The sequence below is a fragment of the Meleagris gallopavo genome, chromosome 14, assembly GCF_905368555.1.
Source record: "Meleagris gallopavo chromosome 14, MGAL_WU_HG_1.1, whole genome shotgun sequence".
NCBI lineage: Eukaryota > Metazoa > Chordata > Aves > Galliformes > Phasianidae > Meleagris > Meleagris gallopavo.
In genome coordinates this window covers 8,232,409-8,245,142 of record NC_139417.1, presented here as the reverse complement: position 1 = coordinate 8,245,142, position 12,734 = coordinate 8,232,409, and the positions used below count along the sequence as shown (strand labels likewise).

At 39.1% G+C, this 12,734-nt stretch overlaps 1 protein-coding gene across 3 annotated transcripts in view; it reads left to right on the top strand.

Annotated features, from left to right (window-relative positions):
• Positions 1-3,244: 3,244 nt before the first annotated feature.
• TASOR (transcription activation suppressor) overlaps positions 3,245-12,734 on the top strand; it is a 28,063-nt gene continuing 18,573 nt past the window's right edge. The window contains exons 1-6 of one of the 3 annotated variants that reach the window (XR_002119599.3): positions 3,245-3,813; positions 9,410-9,555; positions 10,597-10,689; positions 11,346-11,418; positions 12,017-12,108; positions 12,470-12,628. Coding sequence is in view for 2 of the 3 variants with exons in the window: in XM_019620087.3 (XP_019475632.2) it covers positions 3,444-3,813; positions 9,410-9,555; positions 10,597-10,689; positions 11,346-11,418; positions 12,017-12,108; positions 12,470-12,628 (933 nt within the window). In the remaining variant the exon portion in view is untranslated. The remainder of the gene's footprint in view (positions 3,814-9,409; positions 9,556-10,596; positions 10,690-11,345; positions 11,419-12,016; positions 12,109-12,469; positions 12,629-12,734) is intronic. The other 2 variants (XM_019620087.3, XM_010718486.4) reach the window with 2 other exon arrangements.

Here is a 12,734-nt window from a genome sequence, read left to right as displayed (position 1 = left end):
AAGCCAGGGAGCCACTGAATGCTTGGCAAATACTAGAAACCACAGAAACCAGAAAGACTCTTTAGGTGACAGATTTTCTAACTTTAGAGTTATTCATTTATTTATTTATTTAACTTCAGAATGTTCAACTAATAAGGTAATTTTTCACTGAAGCTTTGTTTTGTAAACTGGGATGCTTACTGCCTACTTTATGTCGAACTTTAAAATTCATAGTGGTACAATGATCTAGAATTGTTACATCAGTTAGGTAGTAATTTTGTGATAATCTCTCAGATAAATCCTCAGGGTTATGCTAATTATAATTTGCACAATTGCAAAGAAGTATATTTATAAAGCAATTGGCAAATATGGAAAAATATTTTTGTGTGTTGTTTGGTCAATGAGGAAGATTTCTTCAGACATTCTTTGGATTTGCTATGACACACACTCAGAATGTTTATATTTCCTACTGACCGACAATGTCTAAATACACTGCAACTGCAGGCTTTAGTTTACTTTCCATTATATATGTTGTGAGAGAAAGTGGCAATAAGCACACTTCAGATACAGAGTGTTTTTAGTACATGCAGTAATTCACACCCTGTTGCCTTTTTTTGTGGTTGTTTTATGTCTATCAACTGAATGGCTACTGAAATACCTCCTCCTCTTAAAAAATTCTTTTAGTCTCTCCAGAGCATAGGTAAGTTTTTCAGGAATTATTTTGGAAAGAGAAAACATGTTTGGAAGACCTCAAAGTGTGAGCCCATCCCTGCAAGAAATCTTTTGCCTAACCTTAAAATGTCAGTTAAAGAAATGCTGCAGAGTCCCAAAACAGTTTCTTCCTGTACATAACATCTGTTGGTGGACAGCTTTTTCCAAACATATAACTTACATCTCCTTTGATGAAACTTAAAGCTAGTCCCAGTCTCTGTGAACAAGGACATCCATATGATTATTCAGTTTCCTGCAGAACAGAATGGTAATTCCCAGAATTTATAGTAAGGAAAGGGAAAGTCCGTGTAAAAATTATAAGGACGCAGATACAAACTTAGCTTTGTAGTATTATTGCTGATTTGTCAATGCAAGCAACCCAGGTATAATCAAATTGTGACACTGATCAACTGAGTTAATTGTACAGTAAAGATATAATACAGTCCGGAAGTTATTTTAACAGCTTATTGACATGTTTGGAAATGAATAATAAATCAGCAAAGACTTGATTTTAGATTACACTAAATTGGCCTATATCTATTAATTCTGGTATATGGAAATTGCACTTGAAGTAGATAAAATGAAAATCATTCTGATAATATTTCAACTGATTTATATGCTCTTTACCTCTGTTGAATACTCACAGAAATAGGGTATCCAATTCTCATTTATGAGAATAGGGTATCCTTAATTTATCTGTGGGTTAAAACCCACAAACACAGGGTGCATAACCACTGGATACTTGAGCTCTACATTTCCACAATTAGACAAATGTTTCACATTATGTTTCTATAATTTACGTAGATTATAGCTATAGGCTCTATTTACCACATTTAAACTTGGCTGGTTCTCCAGAGACTTCTAAGAAACTAGTAATTATTAGTTTATGTTCTTTTAACACCCTGAAGGATAGCTGGAACTTCCCAGCTCCATTTGTGAGCTGGGAAGTTACTTTCTAACTTACAGGTAAATAGAGATGAATAAAATGAATGGACTGGTTTAAAATACTTAGTCCTTGTACAGAGAAAAAATTTGTATTTAAGATTGGTAGTTGCTTTTGAGATGACAAATACCACAGTTAGTAGGATTTAAAATAATTGGTATAAATAGGTAATATATTTAATCATAGAACAAGTATACTTTTAAGAAAATAAATAAATTGTGGGGTTTTGATCTTGAATTAGTTGTTAAACTAAACATCAGATACTTGTATCTCCTGTGAACTGCAGTCATGGGTTATTTTCAGCAGGTAGTTTTGAATTTAGTGCATTCCTTAGAGCTTCTAAAGAAAAGGTCTTTTCCATTCTTAGTGAAAGAACTAAAATTCCATCATAGCATTTTAAATGTAAAATATTGGTTTAGCATTACTCTAAGTTATGCAGCTACTGAACCTGTGACTGCTGATAATTTACAAAGCAAAGATTTCAGTCACATGCAGAATCACAGAATTGTAGGGGCTGGAAGAGACTTCTAGAGATCATCGAGTCTGACCCCCTGCTAAAGCATGCTCCCTATGTAGGTTGCACAGGTAGGCATCTAGCTGGGTCTCAAATATCTCCTAAGAAAGAGACTCCACAACCTCTCTGGGCAGCCTGTTCCATGGCCATGTCACCTTCATTGTAAATAAGTTCTTCTGCAGATTTGTGTAGAACTTCTTATGGTCCAGTTTTTGACCAGTGTTCCTTGTTCTATAACACTGTGCTGGACTCTTTGTAAGAGATCCCTGTCTTTTTTGAACAGGGGAGCTCAGAACTGGATACAGTATTCTGGAATGTGGCCCCACCAGGGCAGAGTAAATCTCACGTTAGGTAACATGACAATGAAAATACACTCACAGCTACTCAGTAAGCACACAGGAGATGAAAAAAAATCAGTTTTCTTTAGACTAGACTGTATTCTATTTTTGAAATTATGTGATTTTAAACCCACAAATTACTTCGCCAGTTTTGGGAAGCATTGGACTGAGGGTGCACAGTGGAACTACAATGCTAAGAAGTGGTAACATTGAGCTCCTCTCCAAGTTTTCTAGGTTTTTCCATTATGCAGGATGACCCAGCTAACACAACTGCACCCAGGTATAATTAACCCACATAACAGATTGTGCTTGTAGTTATTAATGCTCCTAGTAGGTATCACGTGATAAATTGGCCAGGTCTTAACTTGTGAGATAACAGGATCCAGCCACTTCAAATACAATAGCTTCGTCTAATGGATATTTTCATAACGAAGACCTCCCCAAATAAACTGCTTATTTCAAACGGAGCAAATAGTCGAGAAAAGAACGTCAGTATTGACCACCGTTGCTGAGTTTTATCAACAAGGGGGCGGCAGCCATTTTGTTCAAATTTCGAGAAGAAGTGAGATCAGGCTCTCCTAGCGCACCGATCCTTCTGCTGACCGCCACCAGCGGCAGGCGGCGGAGCGCTGACGCCGTTTGAGTCGCGGCTGCGAAGCCGAAGCCTCGGGAAAAGTAACCGCCACGCCCGCCGCCAGTCGCGCCCCGAGGAGGCGGCGGTCCCCGCGCGGCCCCTCCGCTTCTAACTGGCGCCACCGTCGTTGGCTCCGCCCCCTTCCCGTGTCGGCTGCCGCCATGTTAGAGAGCGGGGAGGGGGCGGCGGGGCTGCCATAAAGCGAGCGGTCGGAGGGGGAGCAGTAGCCGCAGCGGGCGCTGCATGGAGCCGGGCGGGGGTAGTGTAGTGGGCGAGGAGGAGAAGGCGCGGGCTGTCGCGCTCGCTTTTCGGCGATAGGAGAGAATGGCGGACGCCGCGATCTCCGGAGGAGGCGGCGAGATGGAACCGGAGCAGCATCAGCAGACGGAGAAGAGCAGCACGGGCCTCCTCGGGGTGGAGAGCAGTAGAGCGGGAGCCGCCGAGGACGCCGCACAAAATGGCGGACGGTCTGAGGAGGCGCTGCTGGTGGCTGCAGTAGCTGCAGAGGACGAGGTCCCCCCAAACCTCATCACGGCTAGCAGCAGCCAGCGCAGGAGCAGCGTCCCAACGGCACACGACCAACAGCCGCCGCCCAGCGACGTGCCGGGGGGGCCGCCCCCTCTCCCTAAGCCCCCAGAAGATGTGCCTGTTAGGAGGAACTTTCAGATCCCCAGGAAGAGCAGAGAAAAGAAAGGTTGTTCCTTCTCTTTCCTCCTTTCTCTCCTTCGCTTCTCTCTTCATCTTATCCATTAGGCAGGTTCTTTGTGCACCTCACACAGCTGCATGCAAAATCCTGCGGGTGTGGAGGAGGCTGTGGCATGGCTCGGAGCAGCGAGGCTGCTGGGGATACCTTTTCTGGCACCAGAGAGGCTTGTGCATTCTTTCGTCTCCCCACCCCTCCCTCTTTTCCGTTTGTATTTGGCCACGAGGAGGAGCAACCCATCTCGGCTCGAATCTCAGACTGCTGCTTTACGAAAGACGGACGAGGCGGATGCGATCCGGGTGGGCTGGAGCTCTGGTCCCGGCTCTGCTCCTGGAGGCGCGCACAGAGAAGATGGTTCTCTGGGAACGGACGCGTGCTTCGCTTCTCTTCCCCCTGTCCTCGTATGGGCAGAAGGGGGCTGTGATCCTCGGTAGGGTCAACTACCGCACACTGAGAGGCGTTTCGCTTCGATGACGGTGCACGGAAGATGGTTCTTGCCGAGTGAGATTCCTCACTTCGCAGGCAGGAAACGGCCGTCCCACGTTCATGTGCCTCGTGTTGGAGGTTTCCCGGCGACCTCGGTTTTTTGTTTTTCCGGTGGCTCTAACTCTGAAAGCCCGTGGTATTTTTGCTTTTCGTAAGACCCCACTGGCCTCTGCTTATCTGGTTGTTGTTAAGTGCTGCTGTAGATATGTCTTTCTCCCCAAAACTTGTTTCAGTCCTTGACCCGCTATGACTTGGGGTCGGTGTCTTAGTATCAAAAAATAGCAGTTCGCATAGGTTTCTAGTTCTTCAGAGAAGAGTCTATTATGTAACTTCTTGAAATGTTTTCTTCTTTAAGGAAGAGATGAAGGTAGGTTTATTTCATTATCCCATTCCCTCTCATATTTGGCGTTAATTTCCCTTCTTTTATTCCCTTCTTCACCATCCCCATTTCTTGAGGGAGCGAACCACTGGCAGAGGACAGGATTGATAAGGAGGAAAAAAAAAAAAAGCACCCAAAGAACCAAACATTCATTGCTCATCTGATGGAAAAATGTCTGGATAGAACATGGTGTCCCTTGTGCTTCCTTATCTCAAAACCAAATGTGATTATATTTGAATACTTTTAAATGTAACTCAGAAATGTTTAGTACTAGAGCACTGACGTTTGAAGTTCCTTTCTAACACTTGGTTCCAGTGTGAATGAGAACCTATGAAATACCTTCGTACATCATATAATTCATCATTTTCCTCTGCACCACTATTTCCTAAGTGCGCAAAAAGCTTTAAAGTAATGTAATTCAATCATCAGACTTGGAGATTGTCTTGCTCTACTTCTAAAATTGACTTCCTAAATTTAAGATTAACTGACCAGTTCTTAAGGTCTGACTTTTTAGTATACTGCGTATACTTTCTTTGCCTTCCAACTTCAAGAAGCTTCTTGGAAGCTTTGTCTTTCGTCATGCTGGTGATGCTTGAGTGCAGACTTCATCCTGCCTACAGCAGTTGCAGGCTTTTAATTTCTCATGGTGGCTCTATTGGTCTTTTCCCACATGATACTATATCAGAACTGTGATGCTTCCTAGGCAAGACTACTAAAAGTGGGCAAGCATGAAAATTGGTTGCTTTGTCTTTGAGAATCTTTTGGAAGAAGATTTAACAGTACGTTCTTCATCGTAGTGGTATGTGGTTAAGAGATGCAGAGTAGCAGTACTCAAATACATCTTTTAAAATAAGAATATAAATGTAACATCTGTCCCTTTTGGAATAGCTGGTTTGGAAGCTTCCTCCAGTCTTGTTTTGGAATAGCTCTTTTTGTTTTGCTTTCTAAATCTACGCTTTTTGATTTATTTTAAGCATGACCAAGTACTTTTGGAACAAGTTTTGATTCTAAAGCAAAAAAAAAAAAAAACCAACAAAAAAAACCCAAGATACATAGTTGCTTGTTCAATCTTTCTGGAATTTATCTGCAGCTGTATTTGGAAATTAGTAAGGTACTGAGAGTCAGTTGTGGAGAAATGCATCTGGAAGACATACTTCTTGAACCTAGCTGTGATAAGTTGTCAAAAAATCTTTCTTCTTCCTTCTTTTTTTCTTTCATAGTGGAATAATTCTGGAACCAAAACCTTATGCAAGATTGGCACTGGGATTTTTCTTTGTTTCTGTTTGTTTGCCTACTTAAAAGCAAACTGTCTTTAAGTTGTTGTTTTCTTGAGCATGCAGTTTAGTAATAGATGGTTAGGCTCTTTTGAGTTTCTTAGTGCTTTTTTATACAGTGCTTAGAGCTTGCCTCTCTGGCCTCTTCTAATTATCTGATCTCAGATGTCTGAACCTGTCTAGGACTTCAAAGATCCCTTTTTAATAGGATGAAGAAAAAATTGTTTCAGAGATAAGCCACTGGAAGAGTGTTTCTTGCTTTGCTGAACGAACTTCAAGATACCGGTCCTCTTATCAAAGCGCTGTTGCCATTGGCTTATGGGATTGCTCATTGGTTAACTTTCAGCACTTACTGCCATAGTTGACCAGGTGAGCAGATAAGAGCTGTTTCTCAGACTGAGTGGGGAAGAAAAGGTCATGCTCTTGTGCATGTCCAAGTAGTCCTTGGTCAGAAGTCTAGGTAGTCCCTTTTCTACTTACCAGCACTTGGTGTTTCATTTTGCTTTATCTTTTTTCCTTCTAATCTTTTGTATCTTCGAGCTGAGTATCTGCTATTCACTACCTGCTGGTTCTACCTAGAGTTTTCATTAAGGAATCCTTGTGACAACTACTTAAAACAGTTGAGAGCAGCAAAAGACATTTGAAGCGGAGAATAATCATACAACTCCAACATTATGCTTCATTTAACAGCACTGATTCTTGATCTTAGTCTTAAATGAAGATTTTGGAAAAATTATTCTTCACTTTTTTTTTTAGTAGTGGGTGCACTTGTTTGTGGGTGCTAACAGTCTGTAATTGACTTATCTTCACTTATCAGTTCTTCTGAAATGGACTGTAACTGTCTTCCTTTTCTTTGTATTCTAACTTAAAACAAAAACCCACTATCTCCAAACTCCATTTTCTTAAGTTGAAAAATCAAGCGGCTGTAAAAGAGAAACTCAGCGCCTACAGGGGATTACACGCATCCAACACAGTCTAACGTTGGTCCCAAGACAAAGTACTGTATTTACTAAACGTAGTTTCTACCTAAAAATGCATACCTATGTTCCAGTATGCTGAGTGGAAACTAAATGGAAGTGCTGTTTATTCTTCTGCAATACAAGCTGGCAAAAACCATTATAACTTATTTGTATGTGTTGTCATGACTAGCGTGCAGTATCTTTTATAAATTGCTGCTTAATTTACACAAGTCAGTAAAGATAGTAAAGCATACCTCCATCAGGTTTGTATGGTGAAAAATAAATATACACATTCCCATTCTTTCAAGCAATGTAGGGCTGGAGATAAACTTGATAAAGTCATCTTTTGTGTATAAGCGTACGATGTGGTGCCTGGTGTAGGTGATACGGTCTGATGCTGCTCAGTTTTTATTTCTTGCTTCTGAACTCCTCTATGATATAGAGAGCCTTATGTAGTGACCATGACTTTTTAGAAGATAGCTGCCCTTCAGCATCAGTGCTTAGGCAATCTCAAGACAACGGTGGATATAAGGTCTTGTTCTTGGACTGATTTGATCAGTGGGTGGAATCAGTCTTAGTTTAAAGTCTTAGTTTCTGCATACCCAAATAGGAGAAAGTGGAATCTCAAAGTGACTTAAAAATATTTCAGTTTTAATCTGTCTTTGTTATGAAAGTAGTTGCAGCACTTCTAGTTTCCGTAGTATTACAGGTGAATTTATATTGGATAATTCTTGTTGGACATGATGGACATGAAAATACAGATATTATTGAATAATAAGTAACAATAGCAATAAAGCATTCACCCTTCTGAGAAACTTAAGAATAAAAGCAACACTTTTTAAAAAGAGAAAAAAAGGCTCCAATGGTACTGTGTTCCACAATTTTAGGAAGTTAGCCCTTTCTTAAATCTGTTGAGCACTGCTTGTGTAGTAGTTCACAGTTCATCCTAGCTGTAGAACAGGGAGACCTGCTCTTTTCTAGGAAATCAGTCTCAGTTCACTCATTAGAGCTTTACACAAAGCAAGGGATATTTGAACACATGGAGATGCAGTAGACAGTGTTTGAGTTTATGGCAGGATCACAACTGATGTCATAGCATGGCTCTTCTGGTTTTGTGTGGGATGCCGGTGAGGCATGGCACGTGGTAATGGGTCATTGAGTAGTCCTGTAGGGCTTTCTGCTCTCCTGGGTTCAGCAGTAGGAAATAGGCTGGGTTTGGTGGAGTGTGCATTTCTGGGAGGAAGTGGTGTGCATGGGGATGGTGTGTATATGGTAGTCATTGTTCAGGAAATAGAAAATTACCAATGCCAGCTGTCTTATAAGAGGAGCTGGTGGTATGTGAAACCAGCGCTGTGTGATGCTACAACAGATCTGAGGGGTGTTTATCATACCATAGGATGGGTGGAAAAGGACCATAATGATCATCTAGCTTCAACTCCCCTGCTGTGTGTGTGCTGTGCTTATGCGGATAAGATTGCATTGGCAATGCTTTTCCAGTGTGTGTATTTCTTCATTGGTTTGCTTTGTGTTTTAGTGTTTTTTCTCTAGAAGCGTGCTTAATTTTAACAGTGTTATACAAAGTTTAGAAGTTCTTCTGCTTCTGGTTATCTTTACTCCTGTATTGCTGTCAGCCTTTTGAGAACTGAGATGTAGCTGAAAGATTTTGTAGATAAAAATGGTTTCTTAATTGCTTTCGGAGCTGTTTTAAAACTACTTGTTTGGTGTTGCTGGTGTTGGGATGGTTGCTGTATTTTGATGGGCAATACTACATCATGAAGGGTGTGCATAAATGGAGCTTTTGCTAGACAGTACAGGTGCGTGCCAAAGCTGCACAAACTTTGGCAACATGTTTTTCTGGAAAGTAAATTTCAACAGCAAATGAAGGGATTTAATTTTAAACTTATTGTGAGGGATAGGACTATAAAAAATGAATGTTGCAATGTGGTTTTCCAGTAATAAGAGATTATCAGCCTTCTTATAATAAAACGATTTGAATTTATTCATATTTTGCATAATTACTATAAGCAACAAACAAAAATTCCTTAATAGTTCTAAGGAGTTGTTTAGCTGTGAAATTGTTCTTGATGTTTTTATTAGAGCAATTTGTTGCTTGTTCTTAATTAAGAGCTAATGAATTTAATTAAAGTTTTGTCATTTAATTAGTGTTTTGCAGTACTTACTAGATTTTTTTCAAATGTAAATTGAGACATTGAGTTGCTTCTCTTAAAACCTCCTGAGAACTGGCTGTTCAGGAGTGATATTAATAACATGTAAAGAAACTTTTATTTTAAAGATGCTGTAATTCTTGGGAATTTTAACTTCAACTTTCTAGCCTGAATTCCACATTTTGAAAGTAATATAGAGTTAAAAAAAAAATACCTAAAATGGGCCATGACTGTATCTTCATGCATTTACCGTCAACAAACTGGAAGATGTAGAATTTTTTAAGGTGCATATTGGTGCTTATTTTTTCTCCTTCTATTTTATAGCACTCTTTCAGCCAGTAGCTGTGGGCTCCCGAGAGTTTGATGATATTGTGAAGATTCTGCATTCATCTTACTTGGAACCCAGTTCAGTGTCCAATTTTAACTACAAGAGAGCCAGCTTAGTTCATAGTGAGCTGCTAGAAAAGGAGGTAAGTATATTTCTGTTTTCTTCATGGTTATGGTACAAATCAAATCAACTTCGATGCATTTTTTGAGTTTAGAAACAAAGACCCAAAGAGTATTTTCTGCTTATGTGCTTCTTGTCAAATTGCAAAACTGCATCCCTGGGAATGTAAGTAGCTATTCCTCAGGCAAGTTAATTGCTACAAATGTATAAAATTTTACCTGAGATATTCAGTGAATAAAAGAAAAATTGTGTGAGGGATCCTTTTGTATATTTTATTTTTAAAATGTTGTTGATGTTATTTATTTTTAATAACCTGTAAAGAGCTACAGGGGCTTGTAAAGAAGAGTCTTCTTTGAATGGCTTGATGCTTCCTTAGAAATTTGTGATTAAAATACTTCTCTGCTATGAAGTTTGCTTAATCTTTGTCAGTTTCCAAGAAGTGCAATCTGAACAAGTTGGTTCTTTGAACTTAGTAAGTGAAGAAGCATGGTTAGCTTGAAAGTTGTAGCACTTGTGCTGTACCTTATCTTGTGTTTCTTAAATCCAGTCTTGGCTGTCTTTAATAAGTTTTTGGTTTCAGATTTCATGTATGGAGTGACAGAACGTGCAATTGGCTTGCTCAAATTTTTATCTTGTGATCTCTGAAGTATATTCTGCTGTTACACATTGGTAGATCGTGGTTAAGCTCAGGTGTATATCAGCTACTGGAACCACCTCAGTAGCAGTGAGGCAGAGCTACTGAAGTATGTGCACTGTGTAAAAGACTATCGTACTGTTCTCCTAGAAGGTGAATAAGGATCACTTCTGGAATTTCCTAGGTGATACGGAAGGCATTGAGCTATATGCACTTCTTGATGAGCGTGTCACAAGTAACATTAAAATATTACTGCGCAGACTTGCAGAAGAGTGTTTTCCCCTGTCTCATTCAAAATCACATTTTGATTGGTTTTGTGCAGTTGGGTCTGCTAATGTAGATAGAGCCTTAAAACACTGATACTGCAGTAATCTGTCTGTATGTGCTGAGAACTTACTGTCATAGTAACTTAAGAACTTGCTGTGATAGTTCACAGAAAAGCGCAGAGAGCTGAAATTTGATGGTCGCCTGGATAAGGAGCTTTCTGAAACCTATGCATTTCTGATGGTTGATCGAGCTCAGGTAAGAAAACGTAACTCTGTATAACCTTCCTTTTTTGATCAAGCAGTATTTTCTTTAACTGGATATTTTCAGCACACTTGCTAATCTTTAAGCTACTTGTGCTACATTCAGCACTAGAAGGTGTAGATGAGTGAAAAGGATAAAATATTATTTCACAGTTTAAATCTTTCTTATTGTCTGTTATTTATGGTGCCATGTTTATATGCCTTTAAAAAAGTGTATTTCCTTTCTGATTTATGGATAGATTTTTCTGGTCTATGTGTGGGATTTCTGTTAATTTTTTTTATTTTTATTTTTTGAATAGAAGAAGAGCTTGCTTAAAAGTTATAAGATTTATTTTCTGTTCAGTCATGTTTTTTTTAATGAAAATGATGGAAATGGCTTTTTCTGCTACTGTAGAGCCAGGATTTTGTAAGTATTCAATCATATGGCAGGTTTGCATCTGCACTGTAAATCGAAAGTGTTTTTAAAGCAAGTAATGTTCAAAATATGTGTTTAAAGTTTAAGATTAAGGGAGTGTGTTGTGTCTGTTGGTTGTTTTTGTCATTGCTTATAGTCCAGCTGGAATTCTGCTTTTGTTCAGTTTATCACTCCTTATTCTGTTCGTGTTTTTGCTTTCTTGTTACTCCTGTTTAAAAAATGTCTGTTCTTTTCAGATCCAAAGTATATGTGAAAAGGGGCTGCAGGTGGGCCACTCCAAAATAGCAATTCTCGGCAGTCCTTCCATGGGTAACTGTCTTTTATTGTATGTGCTGATGTCACTCAGTATGGTTTAGCAGATAAAGGTGGTGCAGTTGCGTTACTGATTTAGTGCTTGACTTCAGGAATATCACATGTGGGTATTTTTAGCAAAGTAAACTGGCATCAGAACTCTACTTTGTAACTGATTAAAATCCTCTCTCAAAGGTGAAATGAAATTTTCATTTTAATTTTCATTGTATACATTCTGTATTCCCAGTAAAATTGAGAAGCCAAAGAATTCATCCAGTCTTTGGCTCTCTGTGCTCACAGGCATGAGCGCTTTTATGACTGACTTTGTGAGTACTTACTTAGTATGTATCTGTATGGCCTTGGACCACAACACTTGCAGTGATGTGGCTATACTCCTTTCTAGCTGACTTAGTGTCCATTTTCTGCTGCAGAGCACATAATAATTAATACCACACATGGTACGATTAAATATTTCTTTTGGTGTCTAGGAGTTGTGAGTTGGGAATGTGCCTTTGTTCCTTTTCCTGATCTGATTATGAAAAGCTTTAGTGCCTTGTAATGCTGCTTAAACTTCAGCATAATGTGCTTTTTTTTTTGTTTCTGATATTCCTTTCAGGTATATATATCTCCAGGTATGCTGATTTATTGCAACCCAATCCTCTAGAAATTGGAGCAACTGGAGATGTGATTATTTTTAAAGTAATAAAGGTAAATTTGTTATCTGGTCATGAAGGCTTATATTGCTTAGTGATGCAATAAAAGTGGTTTTAACTGTGCTTACTGAAGCTCCGTTCATACAATTACCTGCTTACAAAGAACGTAGAAGCATACCACGCTTAAAATTCAATATGTACATTGAGCTTAATAATGAATAAGAAATGTTTATGAAGGGGAAGAAATACGTTGTTGTGTTTTTTTTTTTTAATTAAAGTATGGAAAGAATGTGTTCTTATTAACATTTTTTTCAAAACCTATGTTCTTTTGCTTGCTTTTACTTCCTGTTATATGTGGAACGCTTTGCCATTTTCAGGAAAAAGCTTATGTTTACAATTCTTCTGCTTTATTACAGGGAAAAATGAAGAGTATATATGATCACATAGGTATGAAAGCAATGGAATCAACAGTAAAGAGTGCTTTAGATCCAACACCAAAGCATGAGTGTCATGTCTCAAAGAATGCACATAAAGTAACCTCCTTGCTGGCTTATCGAGCGTACGAACTTACTCAGGTAGTAGAAACTAAAGGACGTGTTACCTTACCTCAAAACTTTATTCAGACAAACCCCAGAATTATGGTTGTAAATTGCCTAAAGCACAGCTAATGCTGAACATGTA